We start from the raw sequence: 24,444 nt of genomic DNA, 5'->3' as shown, positions 1-24,444 counted from the left end.
CGTGAACCAATAAGGGCAGAAAAAAAAATGAAAAAAAAATTTTTCGAAAACGAGTTGTCGGCGGAGCTGTGGAGAGAAAAAAAAAATGAAAAAAAAAAAAAAAGAAACCCAATTGGGTTTTGGTTTGTGGTAAAATTAATATGTGGTTTTGTGGTAAAATGAATATGTAGTTTTGTGGTAAAATGAATATGTGGTTTTGTGGTTAAATTAATATGTAGTTTTGTGGTAAAATGAATATGTGATTTTGTGGTTAAATTAATATGTAGTTTTGTGGTAAAATGAATATGTGGTTTTGTGGTTAAATGAATATGTAGTTTTGTGGTAAATTTAATATGTAGTTTTGTGGTAAAATTAACATGTAGTTTTGTGGTAAAATGAATATTTAGTTTTGTGGTAAAATGAATATGTGGTTTTGTGGTTAAATGAATATGTAGTTTTGTGGTAAATTTAATATGTAGTTTTGTGGTAAAATGAATATGTCGTTTTGTGGTAAAATTAATATGTGATTTTGTGGTTAAATGAATATGTAGTTTTGTGGTAAATTTAATATGTAGTTTTGTGGTAAAATTAACATGTAGTTTTGTGGTAAAATTAACATGTAGTTTTGTGGTAAAATGAATATTTAGTTTTGTGGTAAAATTAATATGTAGTTTTGTGGTAAAATGAATATGTCGTTTTGTGGTAAAATTAAAATGTAGTTTTGTGGTAAAATGAATATGTAGTTTGTGGTTAAATGAATATGTAGATTTGTGGTAAAATGAATATGTAGTTTTGTGGTGAAATGAATATGTAGTTTCGTGGTAAAATGAATATGTAGTTTTGTGGTAAAATGAATATGTAGTTTTGAGGTGAAATGAATATGTAGTTTCGTGGTAAAATGAATATGTAGTTTCGTGGTAAAATGAATATGTAGTTTCGTGGTAAAATGAATATGTAGTTTCGTGGTAAAATGAATATGTAGTTTCGTGGTAAAATGAATATGTAGTTTCATGGTAAAATGAATATGTAGTTTTGAGGTGAAATGAATATGTAGTTTCGTGGTAAAATGAATATGTCGTTTTGTGGTAACATGAATATTTAGTTTTGTGGTAAAATGAATATGTAGTTTTGAGGTGAAATGAATATGTAGTTTCGTGGTAAAATGAATATGTAGTTTTGTGGTAAAATGAATATGTAGTTTTGTGGTGAAATGAATATGTAGTTTTGTGGTAAAATGAATATGTAGTTTGTGGTTAAATGAATATGTAGATTTGTGGTAAAATGAATATGTAGTTTTGAGGTGAAATGAATATGTAGTTTCGTGGTAAAATGAATATGTAGTTTCGTGGTAAAATGAATATGTAGTTTTGTGGTGAAATAAATATGTAGTTTTGTGGTAAAATGAATATGTAGTTTGTGGTTAAATGAATATGTAGATTTGTGGTAAAATGAATATGTAGTTTTGAGGTGAAATGAATATGTAGTTTCATGGTAAAATGAATATGTCGTTTTGTGGTAACATGAATATTTAGTTTTGTGGTAAAATTAATATGTAGTTTCGTGGTAAAATGAATATGTAGTTTTGAGGTGAAATGAATGTGTAGTTTTGTGGTAAAATGAATATGTAGTTTGTGGTTAAATGAATATGTAGATTTGTGGTAAAATGAATATGTAGTTTCGAGGTGAAATGAATATGTAGTTTCGTGGTAAAATGAATATGTAGTTTTGTGGTAAAATGAATATTTAGTTTTGTGGTAAAATTAATATGTGGTTTTGTGGTAAAATGAATATGTAGTTTTGTGGTAACATGAATATTTAGTTTTGTGGTAAAATCAATATGTAGTTTTGTGGTAAAATGAATATGTAGTTTTGTGGTAAAATGAAAATGTAGTTTTGTGGTAAAATGAATATGTCATTTTGTGGTAACATGAATATTTAGTTTTGTGGTAAAATGAATATGTAGTTTTGAGGTGAAATGAATATGTAGTTTTGTGGTAAAATGAATATGTAGTTTCGTGGTAAAATGAATATGTCGTTTTGTGGTAAAATGAATATGTAGTTTGTGTTTAAATGAATATGTTGTTTTGTGGTAAAATTAATCTGTAGTTTTGAGGTGAAATGAATATGTAGTTTCGTGGTAAAATGAATATGTAGTTTTGTGGTAACATGAATATTTAGTTTTGTGGTAAAAGTAATATGTAGTTTTGTGGTAAAATGAATATGTAGTTTTGAGGTGAAATGAATATGTAGTTTTGAGGTGAAATGAATATGTAGTTTTGTGGTAAAATGAATATGTAGTTTTGAGGTGAAATGAATATGTAGTTTTGAGGTAAAATGAATATGTCGTTTTGTGGTAACATGAATATTTAGTTTTGTGGTAAAATTAATATGTAGTTTCGTGGTAAAATGGATTTGTAGTTTTGAGGTAAAATGAAAATGTAGTTTTGTGGTAAAATGAATATGTAGTTTGTGGTTAAATGAATATGTAGATTTGTGGTAAAATGAATATGTAGTTTTGAGGTGAAATGAATATGTAGTTTCATGGTAAAATGAATATGTCGTTTTGTGGTAACATGAATATTTAGTTTTGTGGTAAAATTAATATGTAGTTTCGTGGTAAAATGAATATGTAGTTTTGAGGTGAAATGAATATGTAGTTTTGTGGTAAAATTAATCTGTAGTTTTGTGGGAAAATGAATATGTCGTTTTGTGGTAACATGAATATTTAGTTTTGTGGTAAAATTAATATGTAGTTTCGTGGTAAAATGAATATGTAGTTTTGAGGTAAAATGAATATGTAGTTTTGTGGTAAAATTAATCTGTAGTTTTGTGGGAAAATGAATATGTCGTTTTGTGGTAACATGAATATTTAGTTTTGTGGTAAAATTAATATGTAGTTTTGTGGTAAAATGAATATGTACTTTTGTGGTAAAATGAAAATGTAGTTTTGTGGTAAAATGAATATGTAGTTTTGTGGTAAAATTAATCTGTAGTTTTGTGGGAAAATGAATATGTCATTTTGTGGTAACATGAATATTTAGTTTTGTGGTAAAATGAAAATGTAGTTTTGAGGTGAAATGAATATGTAGTTTTGTGGTAAAATTAATCTGTAGTTTTGTGGGAAAATGAATATGTAGTTTTGTGGTAACATGAATATTTAGTTTTGTGGTAAAATGAAAATGTAGTTTTGTGGTAACATGAATATTTAGTTTTGTGGTAAAATGAAAATGTAGTTTTGTGGTAAAATGAATATGTAGTTTTGTGGTAAAATGAATATGTAGTTTTGTGGGAAAATGAATATGTCGTTTTGTGGTAACATGAATATTTAGTTTTGTGGTAAAATGAAAATGTAGTTTTGTGGTAAAATGAAAATGTAGTTTTGTGGTAAAATGAATATGTAGTTTTGTGGTAAAATTTATCTGTAGTTTTGTGGGAAAATGAATATGTCGTTTTGTGGTAAAATGAATATGTAGTTTTGTGGTAAAATGAATATGTAGTTTTGTGGTAAAATGAATATGTAGTTTCGTGGTAACATGAATATGTAGTTTTGTGGTAACATGAATATGTAGTTTTGTGGTAAAATGAAAATGTAGTTTTGTGGTAAAATGAAAATGTAGTTTTGTGGTAAAATGAATATGTAGTTTTGTGGTAAAATGAATATGTAGTTTTGTGTTCAAATGAATATGTAGTTTTGTGGCAAAATGAAAATGTAGTTTTGTGGTAAAATGAATACTTCTGTTAAACTTGCAGAGTTTTTAATGTTTTAAAACATCATGTTGCTGTTGTCGGGCCAGCTCAGTTGCCTGATCAGAATCCTACCAAATCACTGTTAAAGTGATCACGTCGTTCCGCCAGTTCTGATGCTCCATGCAATGTCTCAGGACTGCTAACCACGTTCGTACTTCCGTGGAACGTCTGAGCCAAATAAATGATGTGCTTGTACTCCCTCAAGCCCGACAACCAAATTGTGGTCCGATTGGATGTCGTGCCGGACGCGGGGTACTTTTTGTGCTGTGCGCTAATCACCTGAACCCAATCTGTCCTTTAACGGATGTGTATGTCTCATATCACTAGCGATAAAGACACTCGAATCACCCAGAGACCAATAAAATTTATAATGTGTATGAGCAGATAATCCGGTTCCACCGGACTGTTGTTGGGAACTTAGTTTCTTCTGGAGTGGGGAATACTAAGGGAGTTTGCCAGGAATGTCCCTTGACAGCATAATGGCGGGGATCCATGGAAATTTCACGTAATGTAAAATGTGACTTCAGGAATCCTCAACCCCTTCCTTCTTCAACTCAACCCACCATCATTCTGAGTCCCAAGTCCTCAAATCAGTCTTCAAGCCTCCTCCTCACACAAATGCCTCACCCCTCCCCCTCCTAGCTCTCTGTCCCCTTCTACCTTCCCCACCACCACAACTCTGTCCTCCCTCTTTCTTCTTCAAGTCCTCAGGCCCCACTTTCAACCCAAGGTTCTCAACCACCCCCCCCCCCAAAGCCTCCAATCACATTTTCCAACTCAGTTCCTTCTCTGCCCCCTCCCACTCCAACTCTGTCCTCCACTCTCTCTTTCTTCTTCAAGTCCTCAACCCTCCCTTCCCCACCCGAGGTCCACAGCTACCCCTTACTTCTTCAAGTCCTCAACGCCCCCCACCACTGAATCCTCGGTCCCCCTTCCCAATCCTGTCTCTTCTCTGTCCCCTCCCCCACTCCAACTCTCTATCCTCCACTCCCCCTTTCCTCTTCAAGTCCTCAACCCCCCCTGCCAAGTCCTCAACCCCCATTTCTCAACTTTTCCCCTTCTTTCCCCCTCCCCACCCGCACTCTAACTCTGTCCTCCACTCTTCCTTTCTTCTTCAAGTCCTCAACCCCCCCCTCCCAACTCCAAGTCCGCATAAAAGTTACTAACTGTTAAGACTGCTTGGGTTTCTCGGTGAAGTGAATTGATGAAAATGAAATTATGCTTTGGGTGGAATTGACAAAAAGAATTTGTGGTTATATTATACTTTTTACTTCTGGTAGGTGTGCGTTAACAGCGCATCTTTCCCATTTACCCACTAGACACATGGAAAGGGCTAACTAATACACATACTATTGAAATAACTGCCTTGTGATCGCTGAATGTTGTTCGGATGTAGCTTCTTCTCGTACTAGGCACTGATCACCATTAAACCCAATCAGTCCTTTAACAGATGATTATAGCCAATGCGGCTCTCAATCGAAGACCCTCAAATCATTCCGAGACCAAGTAAATTTATGAAAGTGCATTGAACAGGCAAAGGGTTGGAATCCAAGAAATAATACAATTATTTATTATGTACAAACCCCATCTGAGCCCTGAGTAACTTATGGGATGGTAGGTCCATGTCCTTAAAGGACATAGACTTTCCTCGGGAGAAAGACCAGTGAGAATTTGACAGAACAGAAATACCACTGCTGCGTCTGGTGGGACACAGTGAGACCCAAGGGTGAATGTGGCACTGGCAGGAAAACAGTTTGTGCCGCAAGCCAGCATAATGGAAGGCAGGTTCCGTTGCAGCGTGAGGTGGGGGCTGGTGGAAGACTGCAGGCAGAGTGCATCTCGTGCAAAACTCCTGGAGATCACTCGTAACTCTGTGTCGTCCCGGAGCTTCATCTCTGCCCCCATGATTCGCCCCACCCTTAATTTCCTCAGTCCCCACCTCAGTCTGTGACATCACTAGCCCCAACCTGCTCGGCTGTCATTGACCCAGGGCCGAGTTTGAGGCAGGGCATCCCGCAATGACCTCATACCTAGATCGGTGGTGCAAGTTTTGTCGTGATGGCGGCTTTTCCTGCCGGAACTTGTGCCGATGGCTTCTTGTCGATTTCCTGTGTGCTCCTTTTAAAGAACATATAAGACGGATTATAGAGGGATAAACCATGAAAAAGGTGTCAAGGGAAAACAGTTTTAGACACACACATACACATGCCAGGCAGGAAGACAGCAGCTTATGATACGCATAATGCATCATCCTACATCACATTGAATTACCTCATGCTTATGCTTATGTTAATACATATACCAATGCAAATGTCTATAATTATACTATGCAAAGTTACTCCCTCGAAAGCATTCCCACAACAATATTCAAAGTTGGACAAATAAATGTGTGTGTGGGCAATTTTTACAAGAGAAAAGTGTGGATGACATTTGAGTATGTGTATGACCCCATGACTTTTGATGGAATATTGTATTCCCCAAACATATTTAGAATGGCGCAAAAGAATGTAAACATTTTGTGTCACACCTATTTTGAAAGAGACCAAATGTGGTTATTTTTATCTTGCAAGTACAGGTAATGATAAATCAACTCTCCTAAATAAAAAGTGATGTGTTCTTCATTTTCAGCCATGGAGCAGAAAAAGAAGAGGACTTTGGACATCATTAAATCGCATCCTGAAGGAGTACCTGTGAATTCCTTGAACTCCATCTACGGACATTTGTACAAAAATGGCCTTTCAGTCAGGAAAAGTGGATTTTCATCGCTTCAGACTTTCATCAAGAGCTTCGGTGATGCTGTTACCCTGTTTGAAAAAGATAAGCAGATTTTTGTGAAAGTAACAGCTGAAGATGAGACCAGGATCAATAAGGCAGCTCCAGCTCTTACTACAGATGAAGGTAGTAATGTAAATGAGGCAGGAGTTAATAAGATTTTTCACTAAAAGTCTGAATTTGAGGATGTCTTTTTGTGAAACTTTATTCTATTGTAATGCATTTCAACAAAGTTATTATTATCGGTTGTTTTTTTATGATGCTTCCATGATTCAACTTGTTTAAGTGTGAGCCGACCGTGTAGAATAGCTGGCTTCCGAAGTCAACCACAGACGGGATATCCTCCGTTTCTCCTTTCTCAAAAAAGCCAGAGTTATCCACTGCGGACAAGGCCTTTGTGTATAACTCTACGGAGGTACTGTTCACTCTTCTGAGCTGGCAACCCATCATCACATCTGTCTTCCCGTCAAGTTTTCTCTGCTCTTTCAGTTCTCTGACTCTCTCCAACAACTCTAGGATGCACATGTTCTTTCAGAAACCCCCTGGTTAAACTTTTAAAATCTAGGCTCACTGCACATATCAATGCTTTCTTGACCTCTCTCAAATGTGAAACCGCCTTCCTTCAGGTGTTCCATCACATTCTTCGCTTCGAGGCTTCGAGCAGGTGCTGCACCGCCATCTAACGTCACCCCCCCCCATTCTTACTCACAATCCTTTGAATCCGATTGACTGTGTTACCCAACCCTCTTACTTGCTAGGTAGGTCATCTCTACCGAGATAACCTAATAAAGCCGGACCAAATGTCCGTCCGTCCGTCCGTCAACAATTTTTCTTTCCGATCTTGATGAAACTTAGTATGTGGGTAGAGGTCGATGAGTGTTGCACAACGATATAACTTTTGTCCGGGTTCAAGGTCAGGGTCAAGGTCACTAGGTCACATAAGTTATAAAAATCGCCATTTTCAAAACCTATCTAGTCTGCCATTCTACAAGATATTCGGCAACTGTTTATTGATTAGGTTCGAAAAAATATTATCTTGTATCTAACTGGACAGATTTTTGAATTTCCGTCCCGTTTAGCCGCCACGTAACCTGGAAGATGGTCAAAAACACCTCCCGGTACAAAGAAAACGTTTTACTTCCGATCTTGATGAAATTTGGTATGTGGGTAGAGGTCGATGAGTGATACCCAACAACATATTTTTTTCCCGGCTTCGAGGTCAGGGTCAAGGGCACGAGGTCACGAAAGTTGTGAAAGTCGCCATTTTCAAAACCTATCTAGTCTGTCATTTTAGGAGATATCTGGCAACGGTTCATCGATTATGATAGTAAAAAACATTATAGAGATGACCGTCACCCCCACACGGGGGTAATTCTTTTTCTGTTTGCTTCTCTCCTATATCCTTTTTTACTGCAGTACTTGTTCATTCCCTTGCGTGTTGCATCCCGTTTTTGCCCTACTGTCAGGTCATACTCTACATCACCTTGCTCTTCAATGAACCTGGATGTTGTAAAGAAAAGAGAAATTAAATAAATGTCAATTGAAAAAAATTTGATCAATGCCCTTTATGATTTAGGAGAGGGAAAACATCCTGTTGTGAAAGCAAACTAAGAGGGGGAAAATGCTCAGAAAGTGGAAACTGTAACATCAGTCATCAAGCAAGGTAATTTGGAAAAGTGTTCTCGTTTTTATTTTCTAGTAAACTTTATCCACTGAAATGCATTTCAATAAAGTTATGACAGGTTGGTGTTATATTGTTGTGGTGCCAGGTTCAGTGGCGAGGAGCGACAGCTCGGTGGAGCAGTAGGGTCGTCTCCACTGAGTACCCGGAATTGCAGGTCGTAACCTTCGGACAACTCCGAAGGTCACGGATCACTTAAGGATCATGCTTGCCAATTCTCTGATGGCGTGGGGGTAGGGTTAATAGCCAAATTTAAAGACAGTAATCCCCCATTTATCGCGTGGGTTACGTTCCAAACCTCCCTGCGCTAAGTGAAAATCCGCGATGAATGGACGCCTCCCCCAAAAATCGACTCGTCTGGTCTGGTCGATTTGGCAGTGATCGGGTTTGAGGTACCGGAGATCGACTCGTCTGGTCTGGTCGGTTTGGGAGTGATCAGGTTTGAGGTGCCTGAGTTCGACTCGTCTGGTTTGGTCGGTTTGGCAGTGATTGGGTTTGAGGTGCCTGAGATCGACTCGTCTGGTCTGGTCGGTTTGGCAGTAATTGGGTTTGAGGTGCCGGAGATCGACTCGTCTGGTCTGGTCGGTTTGGCAGTGATTGGGTTTGAGGTGCTGGAGATCGACTCGTCTGGTCTGGTCGGTTTTGAGTTGCTGGGTATGAGCAGTACTCGTCTAACGGCAACAAACCTTTTTCCTTCCCGAAGCATATCGAGCACCTTAACCTTCACCTGGAGCGTCAGGACCTTCCTCTGGTGCTTCGGTTCCTTGCCGGAAGCCTTAGAAGGTGCAGGGCGTTTGGGCGGCATCGTGGGGCTTGGAGAAAAAACGTAGAAAATATTCGAAGTTCACAAGCGAAACTTTGTCTCGTGCGTTGTGTGACTGGTCGAGCGCCACGCGTTATAATTTATTGCTGAAATAATTGATATTTTATATATTATTACCGCGATATACCGGGGGAATCAGCATAAAATATTAGTTAGGTTCCAAGGGAAAACCCACGATGAACCGGGGGCGCGATAGGTGAACCGCGATATAGCGGGGGATGACTGTATACCTAAATACCTACATCAAATTACCGGGGAAGTCACACCCTCAACGGACTCTGTCGAACCGGGTCGCTCTCGCAACCTCGGTCCGGTGAAACCGAGCGGAATTACCAAAGTCTGTCGGTCCAAATGAACAATTACGGTATGACAGCCTCCCTAATTCTCAATACCACGCTAAACCAATGAAAGAAAGTGACAGACAACGAGCTGGTACATTGAACAATTGGGGGGTTTATTTATAATGGGGCAGGGGAGCACAAAAAGAGCAGAGTTAAATCGACTATCAAGAAGGAATGCAAGTAATGTACAAGGCACTTAAACAATTGCTACTTATAGACTGGGCCCACAGACACACACGCACACACGCAAAAGAAATGGTGGCCGCGGCCTTTATTTGGCCCTTCAGCTCAGGAGGGAAGGCGAGCTGAGGGCAAGAGCCTGCACTTGCACCTCTCCGCTTCATGCGGTCTGGTCGAGCTTGTCCGGTGGCGGGACTCGAACCCACCGGCCACCGCCTCAACGCAGTACCAAGCACCAGGGACGAGGGATAGAGTGACGGACGCCAGCCAGCACAAAGGCGGACGAGGCGAGAGACGACGAGGTGACAGGCGATCAAGGCCGAAAAAGCTTCCACGGATCAGACGACACCAGGCGAGGCAGACCCAAACAGCCAGACAGAACGCGCCGATCACTCCCTCTCGTGAAGTGGGAGGGATTTCTTCCCTGGCCACTCGCCTCCTGATTGGACGGTTGCCTCGCGCGATTCGCTGGCCATCCTTCATTAGACAGGCCCACGGTAGGCGGGGCAACTCCCACCCTGCTGGGTGGAGTCCTGATCTGGGGTGATGAGCCTCCTGATTGGACGAAGGGCACGCCCTTGCCCTCGTGGGTGGAGTTGGCTCTGGAGCGAGGGGTCCCACCCACGTCCGCAGCCAGAGACACGTGCGTTATGGTGTTCAATCCAACATATTCTATTTCTCCTTTGTCCATCTGACCCTTTTCTTCCAAAGCCCAGCTCTTTCTGTGTACTGCAAGGGTGCAAACTCAATGACACATAATCTGGCTGTTCACACAGCCCAACTGCAATATTCTCTCTCACAAAGGGATTGGGATGTTATCTGCATAGCATTTGATATTCCATCTTTGCTCTGTCTCTCTGTCTCTCTGTCTCTATCAACGGTTTGTCCCATCTGCAGCTATCCTATCCATCCTGTTGATTCTGGTACCCTGAATCCTGTGGTGAAGCATTTGTGGTCAAGCACCTTGCTTTCTCAATATGAAAAGCTAACCTGACTGAGGGTAACCATAAGTTACTCTGTAAGGCTCTTAAACAATGTGTGTCTATGCTGAGGCAAGCCAGAAAACATCATCATGCACATCTCAAAGCTGAACTCTTCAAACAGTCTCATTCTTCAAAGTCATTGTGGTGTCTTGTCAAGTCCATCTCTGATGGATACTTTCTCCCTTTCTCAACTTAGGATTTGCTGCTTTTCTTTCAGCAATGTTTGGAAGCCTTCAAGCTCAAACAAGATGTCAGAACTGTGTGCCCTGGACATTTTACGCAGCCTTGCATCCTGCTTTACTTGAAAAGCTCTCTGCCGATGGCAGACAAAGGCCCATTCCTTCTTGGATTTCTCACTTTCTCCATTCATGCAGTCAACATATTGCTATCAAAGGAACCTTCTCCTCTCCTCTCCCAGTGGAGGCTTCCATGGACCAAGGCAGTGTCTTGGGTCCAATCATGTTCCTCATCTACAGTGCCTATAGAAAGTCTACACCTTCCATCCATCAATTGGGACCAGACTCTGTGCAGAGCGTTGGTGCTGCCGAAGTAGTCTCCTTGGCTATTGGGCACAATCCTGGACGGGTCCCAACTCCGACACAGGATACAGGATATTTTCTGAAATTTGTGGAATTTGTTTTTCACTTGGAAGTTGTGGGTTACGGTGTGTAAATGAAGTAGGAAAAAGTCTGATTTAATGCAATTTAATTCCAGGCTATAAATATGGCAGCAAAAGGTGAAAATTTTGAAAGGGGGGGGGGGGTGTAGACTTTCTTTCGGCACCACATAAATGACATCTTTGATGCACTGGAAAGTCCTCTCTTCCTTTTTTGCATATGACGCCACATTGTCATACATTAATTAATCTCCCTGACAGGCAGAGAAACAGCTTTGTCAAGTGATCTGGAATTTATTAAATGCTGGTCTGATAAGTGGAACTAGTCCATTGATTGAAAATCTCAGTCTCACTCTGTTGCTCTGGCCTGATCATCAAACAAATTTACAGATCTATTTAAACGATCAGCCATGGAAGAGGTTCTGTGTTTTGAACCTCTTGGCCTCACCATCAGCCATTGCCTGTCCTGGTTTGACAATGTAGCAAAGTTGGCCTCCAAAACTACCCACAGACTGGGCATCCTCCATTTCATAATGTCTTTTCTTTAAAAGCCAGAGCAATCCACTGCCTACAAGGCTTATATCCATAGCCCTATGGAGTACTGCTCTCCCCTCTGGGACGGCAATCCATCATCACATCTGTCCTGGATTCTGTAGAATCTTAAACTCTCAACATTATTTGAATCTCCCCTTATGAAGCTGAAGCACAAAGGTCTATTGCTGTCATATCCCAGACAGGGCGGTGGCTTATCATCTGTTCTTTTTCTTTTTTTTAATGCCTTTCTTCCGGTCAAGCTTCCTTTGCTCTATCAGACATGTGACCCTCTGCAACAACTCAAGGATGCACATGTTCTTTCAGAAAAACCTTCCTGGTGAAACTTCCAAAATCTAACCTGAATGTACACCTCAATGCTTTTGTTGACTTCTCCCATCGGTGAAACCGCCTTCCTTCAGGTGTTCCATCACATTCCTTCAATAAAATAGTGCACAAAGCTTTCATCCACAGCCTGATGGAGTACTGCTCTCCCCTCTGGGCTGGTGCTCCTGCCAATCACCTTTCTCGGCTCCATGCTGTGGAAACCAAGGGATTTAAGATCATTGGTATCTCCTGTGATGAGAAGGCTAAGTCTTTGGGTCTCTCACCACAGGCAGTTTGGTGGTCTTTCTGTCTTCTACCCTCTCCTCTCCAGTCTCGCCCCCCCCCCCGCTCTGATTGCGATATGTCCCCCCCCCCATATTTCCGCAGGGCGCTCAAGGTCCGCCAGCAACCCCTTCTGGTTGAACTACCAAAATCAAAAATCAAGAATCACTGCTCACCTTCATTCTTTCATTCCTCTTTTTTCCCACCTTTGGAACAAACTCCCACACACTCTTCAATCCCACTCTTCTCTCCAGATCTTCAAAACAGCTGTTCACCACCACCTCTTATCTTTCCTCATCCAAAACCTTGATCTTTTCTACCCCCGTTAATCCACCCCAAAACCACCTCCTTCATATTCCCTGCTTTTCTTCCTGAAAGTCCCTGTAGTGTCCATCTTGTTTACCCCATGTGCCCTGCCCCCTCCCTCTCCCCTCCACAGATCTCATGTGTCTATTCCCCACTGTTTGGTGCTTCCTCTCCCATCCCTATTGTCTCCTGTTCCCCTTGTTATACATTCGTTGTGTTAGCTCTTACATGAGCCTTGACAGTGGTACATTAATAATAATAAAAAAAATTTCCCTTCAAGGCTTTGAGCAGGTGCTATCCCACCATCTAATGTCATTCCACATTCTTACCCACAATCCTTTTTACCCAGTTGACTTTGTGTTGCCAAACCCTCTTGCTAGTTTTTTATGTTTACACCTCTCCTCTCTCCTTTTTTACTATTTGCTCATTCCCTTGCTTCTTTGCTTCCATTTCTTGCCTTACTGTCAGGTCATCCTCTGCATCACCTTGCTCTTCAATGAACCATGCTATTTTTAAAATAAGAGGAATTAAATAAATGTCAATAATAACAAGTTTGATTGATGTCCTTTATGTTTTAGCAGAGGGAAAACAATCTGTTGTGAAAGCAAGGGAAGAGAAGAAAAAGGCGAAGAAAGCGAAAATGGTAACATCTGTCATCAAGCAAGGTAATTTGGAAAAGTGTTTGAGATTTTACTTTCTGGTAAGCTTTATCGATGAAAATGCATTGCAACAAAGTTATTATAGGTTGGTTTCATCATAGGCCAGCGGTAAACCTCGATAAAGAGCTATATTTTAGGAGTTTAATCAACCGGCTTGACACAAAGCTACAACAGGTCTCATATGAAAGATGGTGATCTCAGTAACACATTTAGCCCTGTTGTCCTCATATTTTGGTGTGCGGTCCATGAAATATTCATATTTGGATACACCCGTTTGAATATTTGGACCATTTCAGAAAATCACATAATTTCCCATAAACTACAAGTAAAGACAAAGAGCCCTCTTCCTCCACGTTCGGTATTGAAATGTGTCGATTGGACAGGAGAATAATGTAGTGTCACAACCCAATCATTGTATGTAAATGTATATGCCTTTATTGATAAAATACGATAATTTTCTAAAATTTTAGGACCGCCATAAGGAAAATATCAGAGAAGGCGATTTTTCAAAACAGATGTTGACATTGCTATGTTCAGTAGTCATCCTTTACAATATTAAAGAAGGTATGATAAAATGTGATTACATAATTATCATCCTCACCATCGCTCTCATCCATGCACCGAGGTTGAAACCGAGGTCCTGTATGGTTGTGTAAAAATGGACACTACTGAAAGGCTATATAGCTAAGCAATTAGTTCAACCTAATATATCTATTTTTAGCATAATATGATATATCTATTTTTAGCAGTAGCAAGACGAGACGCTGCTCTAAGAACGCTCGCGTTGTTGTTCTTCTTCTTGTGAAGACAAAACCTTTATATTTGGACTCGGCTCTTTTATATACACGATCTGGATCTCCTTAAATACTAAGCACTTGTACACATCCTCGCATTGAGGGTGCCTTTTGAGAGCGTCTATCATGAACTTTTAAATATATTCGGACATTTGCTTTAAAGTTTCGAAAATTCACATTACTATTTAAAGATTATTCCATTTAATGTATTGTAAATTCGTAAATACATTATTTATTTCGTAAATACACTATATTTCGTAAATACGTAAATACACTATGACGGGTCTCGCTATTGGCTTAATCAAGGCATGTGACGAAATATCGGAAGTTGTTGTTGTTGTTGTTGTTGTTCATTTATTTATTTATTTATTTTTAGCCGACAAAACCTTTAGGACGCTGCTCTTGGACACATTTGTCCTTGTTTATTCAATTCCTTATCTTCCAGGGTTGTAGAACGCCAATGCCAATAGTATGGACACATCATAAATGCTCTACCCATTATGTAATAATGCTTAAAGGTGGTCTTTCGTTAATCATTTAACGGAATTTTCAATTTCTCTTTATTATAGGACTCCAACATGGCTGAATGGTGTCCAGATGAACCGGGATCGAGTCCATTGAAGTTACAGTTGCCAAAAAAGAAGCGAAGGTTGTCGACAGAATGGGATACATGCATCATATGTCAGAATTCGTCAAAGGAGAAGGTCAGCAAAGCTGGGAGCACGGGATTGGAAGCTTTGAAATCATCTTCACAAATTACGGAATGATGAAATTGGCCAGTGTTTGGAGTCACGTAAGGGAGGAACGGATATGTCTATATTCTACCACCGCAGTTGCTATCAGTCATACACCAGTAAGAGGAACTTATCCTTCTTCTCAGAACATGCATCACAGGAGAAACCAAAGATTGTGGAGCCGAAACACACGCGAGCAAATACCCACAAGATGACTGATTGGTCAACCTGTTTCATCTGCCATTCCAGGAAACGTGATAAACTTCACCGTGTCCAAACTGGACCTCGACAAGCAACAGTTCGCAAAGCAGCAGAAGCACGTGACGATCAGGATATGCTTAGTCTTCTTGAAGGCGAGGACCTGTTTGCAAAAAATGCTATATATCATAGTACTTGCATGGCTTCATACATCAGCACCCACAACATGAGCTCTGGGCAATATCAGCAAGATGTACCTGAATCTGATGAACATCAAAATGCCTTCTCCCATCTTGTTGATGAGATAGATACTGACCTTAGAGGAGGGAAAGCCTTCAAAATGAAGAATCTATTACATCGATTCAAAACTATCTTAGGGGACAATGAAGAAACCTCATACATGACACAAAAACTACAGCGGCTACTAAAACATCACTACGGAGATGCTATCGTTGTTCATTCACAACGTGGGCAATCAAAGTCAAGTATCATCATGAGCAGCCACGTGTCATTGGGCGACGCAGTTCGAGCATTTGCACAGCTCAAAGAAGACTTCAGTCAAAGCCAAATGGAAACAGATGCCATGCTGCCAGAGGACAATAACAAGTTGGACTCCAGTAAGTCAGCTCTCCACAAAGTAGTTGGAGATATTCATGATGAAATTAGTCAGATTATGGCAACAACCGAATACCCAACACCCGGTGATATCAGTATGGATTCATCGTAATATGCTCTGCCTGCGATGTTGAAAACATTCTTTTTATGGCTGATTAGCAAAGAGGCATTTGACACAGCTGACGAGACGTACCTACTGAATGACAACAAACAACATACAGTTCTTTCATTGGTTGAAACTACCATTCATTGTGTTCGACGAGATCTGATCATGCCTCTGCAATTATAAAACCAGTTGCTTCATTACATCAAAACACACCCCACCCTCATCGACGTCTTCAACCAATATGATGATGTCAATTCTGTGAAGACAGACGAAAGAACGAGACGCCTTGCTGTTGCTGGTGGATCCCGAAGCTACCAAGTCATTGCTGGACGCCCAGTACCACAATGGACAAAATTCATGGCTCTATCATCAAACAAATCCACCTTAACACACGTCATCTGTAGTCACGTCACGCAACATGCACCAGCAGCAAAAGAACGTTCAGATCATCAAGAAAAGCGGATCTATTTGGCTGGTGGCTTATCTGATGGTTCGCTTACAGCATGCCTTTCATCTGCAGGAATGTATCATGACAGTCAACTCGCATCAATGCAGGAAGAGGCAGATTCTCGGATATTTCTTCATGTGAAGCATGCCGATGATGAGTTCAGACGTAACAATGTGCGTGGGTCCATTACAATCAAATCAGCAGACACTGATGTGCTTGTCTTAGCAGTCCACTACTTTCCACAGTTGCGGGACACTGCCGAAATATGGATGGAGAAAAGAACATCAGCAGGATGTATGCTTATCCCGGTCCATCAGATATGTTTCAGCTTGCTTCCAGAAATGTGTACCCGGCTTCCTGCGTTTCATGCCTTGACAGGATGTGACTCTGTATCAGCATTATTCGGCTATGGCAAGAATAAAGCATGGAAAGCTATGAAGACACTGCATCTTCAGAATAATGGTCCACACCTCGAAGTCCTCGCCACTGATGATGTCCAGGAGGCAGTGGCTGCTTCAAGACATTTAGTCAGTGCCATGTATGATTCTCAAGGGATATATATGGATGCACATTGCACACACAAATTTGAATGATATTTGGGAGAAACTTGCAGCGACCAAAGATGTCCCAGTGCATAAGTTGCCTCCGTCCGAACGAGCTTTTCTCGAACATGTGAAGAGATCCGTTCACCAAACCCAAGTATGGATGAATGCCCACCTGGCAAATCCAGAAATTCCCACACCAGAGGGTCGTGGATGGTACAGAGGAGAAGGTGTGCTGCATCCCACATTGTTTGATGGACCCACATCAGCGGAGATGTTAGATGGTCTTGTGTGTTCATGCCGTGGTAGTGAACCATGTACCAACAGCTGCAGCTGCTCACAAGACAGTTTGCCTTGCACTAACGAGTGCATGTGTGCCACCAGTGACAGGCAGTGTGGCAACGAACTGTCACATGGTGACCAAAATGACACGGACATTGATGGTTGAACATATCGAGGACACTCGCTCAAAATATATGTTTTAGTTCATTTCTCGTAGAACAATGTGTATTGGTGTAACATATAGTTATCACATCACTTGTGCAAACTTCAGTCACTATATCGTATAATTTGCTAGTAGAAATTTGTTTCAAAATATTCTCTTTATATTGATATGGTAAACTGAACACACATAAAATAAAGAAAAAATATGACAATTGGCAGATGTTTGTTTCTGTAGTTGATGATTTTCGAAGTTAGCGGTCCAGAAATTACGTGTTTTTTCTATTAAAAGCACTCAAATGTACATATATTTATCTAGAAGTATTCCATTAAGTAACTAGTAGTATTCCCCTGTTCATTCTGCACATTTCAATACCAATCATGTAAAAATAGGGCGCATTGCTTTGTAGTTATGGCTAATTCACTGATTTTCGGAAATGGTCAAAATTTTCTAATGGGGGTATCCTTCAGGTGTGAATATTTCATGGGCCGCACACCAAAAAATGAGGACAACAGGGAAAAATGAGTTACTGAGATCCCCATCTTTCATATGAGACCTCTTGTAGCTTTGTGTCAAGCCGGTTGATTAAGTACCAAAAAATCAGACCTATACCGCTGGCCTATAATGCTTCCATGATTTGTAATCATACTAAAATTTGCCATTTCTCTGTGTGGGGGTGTGTGAAGCTTATTGAATGCAATATGACTTCACTGATCTACACCAAATGTTGTATTCATGGTTGGGCTACCTCGAGTCAGGTTATGGGCACAAATTAAATCCCAACCCCATGCTTCACCCCCCACGAGGGGAGGAAGACGACTTGAATTTTTGCCTGTACACACTGAATTGTGCAAGCTGTTTAACCAGTGACCCCTACCGGAGTGAGGGGCTATTGAGGGTGGCAAAATGATGACAGACATGGCATAGTTCAAATAACAGCTCTTTATCTCCGAAACAGCTCCAAGGAAAAAAATTGAAATTTGGCACATGTGAAGGAAACGAGTGTGATTTATTTCCCCATAGGAAACGAGTGATTTATTTTGATGTCATAGGTGGATTCGTTATGACGTCATAATTGCATGCGTCGAATGCTTTATCCGATTGGCATGGAAATTTTTGAGGGTCATCTCAGGCTAAATTGTATGGGGGGGAGGGGGGATTGATGACTTAATCGGTTACGTGGTTCGGCAGCCATCTTTTTTTTTACATTAAAACCTTCCAAGATGACTGAACAGATCGAGGCGCGAAACTTTACAGGTCTGATCGCCTATCCATGAGGAACAAAAAGTTCTCTACCTATGATGTCATAAGTCATGTGGTTTGGCAGCTATGATGTTTTGAAGAATAAACGTTTAAAAATCTTCTTCTCCAGAATGACTTGACAGATTGAGGGGAAACTTCACCCACATGCTCCCCAGCCTTGGGGATACCAAGGTGTTTATGAATAATTAATAGGTCACATGGTCTGGTAGCCATGTTGAATTGAATGAAAATCATTAAAAAAATTATTTCTCTTGAACTGCTTCATCAAGTGACGTGAAATGTCACTTTTATGATCTAGTAGTCATGGCAAATTTATATTTTATATTTTATCCTGATTGGAAGCATGGTCTGGCAGTCAGAATTATTATCTTGCCAAAACGAAGTTTTTGCAAGATATGTTAGTCAGCTTGTGTTTTTTTTAATTTTTATTTTTTTGTCTGTAATCACGTATCGATCACTCTGCAGAGCACAGTTATCATTGGAAATTTTTGTAACTTCGCATATCAGAGTCCTATAGAGGTCCCTTTCAGCACATAAAATTTTCAAGGTCAAGGTCAAAGGTCACTTTGTCGCAAATCAGGGTAGTCGACGAAACCCTTATTTTTTGAGTAATTTTGATTGGATCGTCTTCAAACTTAATGGGAATATAGTTCATGGTCTGACGCTCAGCTGATTAATTTTTGGTGGCGATCGGCCTTGACCTTCATGGTTAGCGCTGGAGGTCGAAAGTTTTTGACCCCAAGGTCAAATTTTGAAATCTTAGATACCATATCGAGTAATACCTCATATGAAAGCGCTTGATAAGTGCTTTCCAGATCTGTCAAAAGTTTGATGCTATGATGTCGTTTGATGACGTCATGACGAAAAAACGGATTTTTCATGAAAATTTTATTTCCTCAGTTCTCATCAAAATCTCTTGATATTTCATGTACAACGGTCCTGGAGAGATACCATTAACCGTACGAAAATATAAAGGTCAAGGTCAAGGTCACAAAAAGGTCAAGGTCAAGGTCACAAAAAGGTCAAGCATCAAGGTCGACGAAACCCTTATTTTTTGAGTAACTTTAATCGAATAAATAAGTCACTCATGTTCACATTTTGGCAAGATACTGGTCACCCTGGGGGTGACATTGGTTTATTTAATATTTTGAACCTGGGTTTAGGGATTTAAATCCACCTTGGTACAAGTATTATAATGATGTATTAATAATGTGGGCGTAGGCATATCTGGTGACGTCGCATTGTCGAAGAGTGCCCTTCTGGTTTTACTCTGTCCGCCTGCCTGGCAGTCAAATAAAATTGAAAATCACGAGCAAGTTGCCCGTGCTTGCATGGGATTCTAAACAGGGTTGGGATGTAGGTGGCAGAAATGCAAATGGTGTCTGCTGTCATCGAGAGCAAGCTGGGAGGAACAATTCAAATTTGTTGCCACATCTGATGCAATTTAAATGCTCGAATGGCAGCCAGGTGCTCCATTTGAAACAGTTTGTTTGATACATGTGGCTTTGTGATGCCCAGGATCCGTAATGAAAAGTTGTATTGGTGTTAACACCAGTGAACAATTGCAAATTAATAGTAGGATTATATACTGTTACACACTTCCTTGAGGCATTAACTTGAGTGCACCAGTTACCCGGAGGTGCAGCCTGGTCGAAAAGATTTAGGGACAATATGTGCCGTCTATTGTTTAACAGGTGAGACCAACGTATGACATGAAACAGAAAGATATTTAATAAGTAATTTATTAAACCCTACTCTCTACCTTTAAAACACAAATACCATTTAAAAGCATTTCGTAACAATGATTTTAAAAGAAACACTCAATGATTGTAAAACTTCCCAAAGTACAAAATACATTTCTTTCGTTTCAATGCAGTTTTGAATTAACTCATGACTTTCAAGTCAGCAACTTATCTCAGGTACCTAGTTCTTTAAATACAACTTCAGCAGGATATGAATTGATGTCGAAGTCGGATATGGATACGTTCGAAGCAGCCTTGTCCCGTTGAGTGCACACAGGTTGAAATCTGACCAGCCAGTCGCGTTGCATGTCCCCAGAGGGTCATATTGGTATCACCGAAGCAAGCAGAAGAATCCGAGTCCATTACTCGCTGTTAAGGATCACAACAGACCAGCTGCAGAAGAGTGAGGATGGAGAACAGGCTCTTTGCCTTCTCGATGCGACCAGAGAGAGAGAGAGAGAGGAAATGCCTGCTTGGATGTCATCTCTGAGAAACCAGCAAGGTAGTAGATTTGTCGAGTACCAATCAGCCAACAGATAAGATTGACCAGCTTTTTTTTGACCACACCAGTCGAGTGAAAGTTTTCATTACCTCCACCACCAAAGTTGGGCAGAGGTTATGTTTTCAACCCTGTCTGTCCGTTTGTTACTTTCAAAATCGAAGATTTTTCAAGTATATCGGTCAGTCGATTTTGTTATGCTGTCTGTTTGTCTCTGTTTTTCGCCTACAGGTCACAATTTTAAACCGATCTTCACTACATGATAGAGTTTGTCAGAAGAAAGAAGCTTATTGTTTTTGAGGTCAAAAGGTCAGCAACTTAGGTGAGATTTCTAAAATCCTCAATTTTCATCTGATTGACTTGAAATTTGAAGAAGATTTATATTTCAGGTCACTAAATTCAACCAGCCAATTATTTTTGAGGTCAACATTGACCAAAAGGTCAACATAGGCCAAAGGTCAACAACTTTGATGAGATTTCTAAAATCCTCAATTTTCATCCGATTGCCTTGAAATCTGAAGAGCAGTTGCATATTTACCTTCGAAAACTTCGTTTGATGAAGGTATTGTATTGACCCCTGTGTATTTATTTATTGGTAAATATGTGTGCGGACAACATTGCACAAAAACTGCTGGACCGATTTGCATGAAATTTTCAGAGATGATGTGCAGTTACTCAAGGACGCCAGGCGAAGCTTTTGGGAGCAATCGGATTAAAGGTCAAGGTCACGGTCACAAAAAGGTCAGAATCGTTTTTTCGTCATAACGCGGTCAATTTTTATCCGAACGAGATAAAACCAACACCAAAATGTTCATTACTCAATTATACATTCTAGGCTATGCCACATGAAATTGTGGCGTAATTACCCTAGGTAGCGGTTGGGGGTCAAAGATCAAGGGGGTCACCAAAAATGGTATTAACAATGTTTTGGATCACTTTATACAAAAACTTTACAGTGGATTTGCTTGAAATTGTGTGGGAAGGTTTGTTATCATGAAAAGACAAATCGAGTAGATTTTTGGAGCGATCGGATCAAAGGTCAAGGTCAAGTTCACAAAAAGGTCAAACATTTTTATTTTCGCGATAACACAGTCAATTTTATTCCAATTTACATCAAATTAATGCCAAAATGATCAGTATTCAATGCCCTATCCTCAAATATAACATATTATATGGTGTTGTTGTAACCCGAGTTAGTGGTTGGAGGTCAAAGGTCAAGGGGGTCACCACAAAGCATTTTTCATTGGGCAGCGTCGTAGACAACATTACGCAAAAACCACTTAGCAGATTGTCATGAAATTTTGTGGACTTGTTTGACATCATGAGAGGACAAATCGATTAGATTTGGGAGCGATTGGATCAAAGGTCAAGGTCAAGGTCACAAAAAGGTCAAAATCTTTTTTTTGCGATTAAAGTGTCAATTTTGTTCTGATTTACATCAAATTAAGTCCAAAATATTCAGTATTCAAATCCTGATCCACTGATATAGCGTATGGTATAGTGTTTGCAACCCTAGTTAGTCTGTGGAAGTCAAAGGTCAAGGGGGTCACCAAAATGGAGTTTTTGATTGGGAAGCGTTGTGGACAACATTACACAAAACCACTCCGCAGATTGTCATGAAATTTTGTGGATGTGTTTGGCATCACGAGAGGATAAATCGATTAGATTTTGGGAGCGATCGGATCAAAGGTTAAGGTCAAGGTCACAAAAAGGTCAAAATCGTTTTTTCGCGATTAAATTGTCAATTTTGTTTTGATTTACAGCAAATTAACTCCAAAATGTTCAAAATTAAATTCCCCATCCTGTAATATGACACATGGTATAGTACTTTTGTCACCCAAGGCAGCGGTTGGGGGTCAAAGGTCAAGGGGGGTCACACAAATTCACATTTATATCGGAAAGCGTTGTGGACAACTTAACGCAAAAAAAAAAAAAAAACGCAGAGAGGCTTTAATTGTTTTGGATTTGTTTGGCATCATGAAAGGACAAATCCATTAGATTTTGGGAGCGATCGGATCAAAGGTCAAGGTCACAAAAAGGTCAACATCGTTTTTTCATGATGAAAACGGTTAATATGTTTCCGATTTACATCAAATTAACTCCAAATTGTTCAGTGTTCAATTCCCCATCTTCTGAAATGATACAAGGTATAGTACTATTTTTTTTTTTTTTTTTTTTTTTTTTTTTTTTGTATACCTTGGTCGAGGCTCGTATGAGAGCTAACACACAACTCACAGCAAAGAGGCATGAGACAAGAGGGGTGGGAGTGGAAGGGACAAAACATTGGGGAACAGACACAGGTGAACTGTGGAAGGGAGAGGGATGGGGATGGGACGGGGAACATGGCGAGGAGAAGATGGACATTACAGGGACTTTCAGGAAGGAAAGCAGGAGAATTGAAGGAAGTGGGCTTGGGTGGATTATCGGGGGTAGAAAAGATCGAGGATTTGGATGGGGGAAGATAAGAGGTGGTGGTGAACAGCTGTTTTGAAAGCCTGGAGGGATGAATGGGGAAGAATAGAGTGAGGAAGTTTATTCCAAAGGCGGGAAAAAAGAGGAATGAAAGAGTGAAGATGAGCAGTGATTCGTGATTTTGGTAGTTTTACCAGAAGGGGGTTGTTGGCGGACCTTGAGCGCCCTGTGGAAATGTGGTTGGGACAAATCGCAGAGAGAGCAGGGGGGCAAGGCTGGAGAGGAGTCGGTAGAAGACAGAAAGACCACCGACCAACCTGCGGTGATTGAGTGAGAGGCCCAAAGACTCAGCTTCATTGCGGGAGATGCCAATGATCTTAAAAGCCCTGGTTTCGACAGCGTGAAGTCGAGAAAGGTGGGAGGCAGGAGCACCAGCCCAGAGGGGAGAGCAGTACTCCATCAGGCTACGGACAAAAGCTTTGTAAGTAGTCAGGAGCTCAAGAGGGCCGAGGAAGGACTTTGCACGACGGAGGATTCCCAGTCGGCGACTGGCTTTTGAGGCAAGGTTGGAAATGTGACTTTCCCAGGAAAGGTCATGGCAGATAGTGAGACCCAGAAGCTTGAAAGAAAAGACTTCTTCCAGAGGATTGTTGAGAAAGTGGATGGGGGGTTTTGTAAACGGTCCTTTCGAAGAGACATAGTGAGAGTGTGAGATTTGTGTGGATTGAAAGACATGTTCCACGTGTTGGACCAGTTTGTGATTTTATCCAGATCTGCAGTGAGCGAAGAAGCTGCTGCTTGCCGGTCTGAGGGATGACAGATGGTACGGCAGAGGGTGGAGTCGTCGGCAAAGAGAAATAGAGGATTTTCCAGAGAGTCCGAGAGATCATTGATGAAAACCAGAAAAAGAACAGGGCCCAGAACGCTACCTTGAGGAACTCCAGCCTGCACAGGAAGAGGGGATGAAAGAACTCCATTTAGGGCCACACGTTGACTGCGACAGGAGAGGAAGTCTGCGAGCCATGAGTGGAGATGGCCTTGAATACCATGGGAAGAGAGTTTGGTGAGTAGGGCAGGGTGCCAGACTGTGTCAAAAGCACGTGATATGTCCAGGGATACGGCTCGGATTTCCTGTCTGGCATTGAGGACCTCCATCCATTGATGGGAGAGCAGTAGCAGCATATCCAGGGTAGAGTGACCTGGTCTGAAACCAAATTGATGATTGGAAATCAAGCCATTGGAGAAGAGGAAGGATTTCATGTCTGAAGCAATGATGGATTCCATAACCTTGCTGATGATTGGGAGAAGGCTGATTGGTCTGTAGTTACAGGGATCTGTTTTTGCACCTTTTTATGCAGGGCAGTGATGTTAGCAGATTTCCAAGCAGATGGCAGATGACCTTGGGAAAATGAGAGGGTGAAT

General features: G+C 40.7%; 1 protein-coding gene across 1 annotated transcript in view; it reads left to right on the top strand.

The window, feature by feature from the left end:
• LOC147010936 (uncharacterized) overlaps positions 1 to 15,248 on the top strand; it is a 16,082-nt gene extending 834 nt beyond the window's left edge. The window contains exons 2-4 of the mRNA XM_085859829.1: positions 6,355 to 6,624; positions 13,147 to 13,233; positions 14,591 to 15,248. Of these exons, the coding sequence (XP_085715955.1) occupies positions 6,357 to 6,624; positions 13,147 to 13,233; positions 14,591 to 14,607 (372 nt within the window). The 5' untranslated portion in view covers positions 6,355 to 6,356 and the 3' untranslated portion in view covers positions 14,608 to 15,248. The remainder of the gene's footprint in view (positions 1 to 6,354; positions 6,625 to 13,146; positions 13,234 to 14,590) is intronic.
• Positions 15,249 to 24,444: the final 9,196 nt, after the last annotated feature.

Source organism: Eptatretus burgeri, chromosome 16, assembly GCF_056783735.1.
Source record: "Eptatretus burgeri isolate ZD-2024b chromosome 16, Ebu_testis_v1, whole genome shotgun sequence".
Taxonomy (NCBI): domain Eukaryota; kingdom Metazoa; phylum Chordata; class Myxini; order Myxiniformes; family Myxinidae; genus Eptatretus; species Eptatretus burgeri.
The sequence above is the reverse complement of the archived record's forward strand: the minus strand, read 5'-3'. Positions and strand labels throughout refer to the sequence as shown.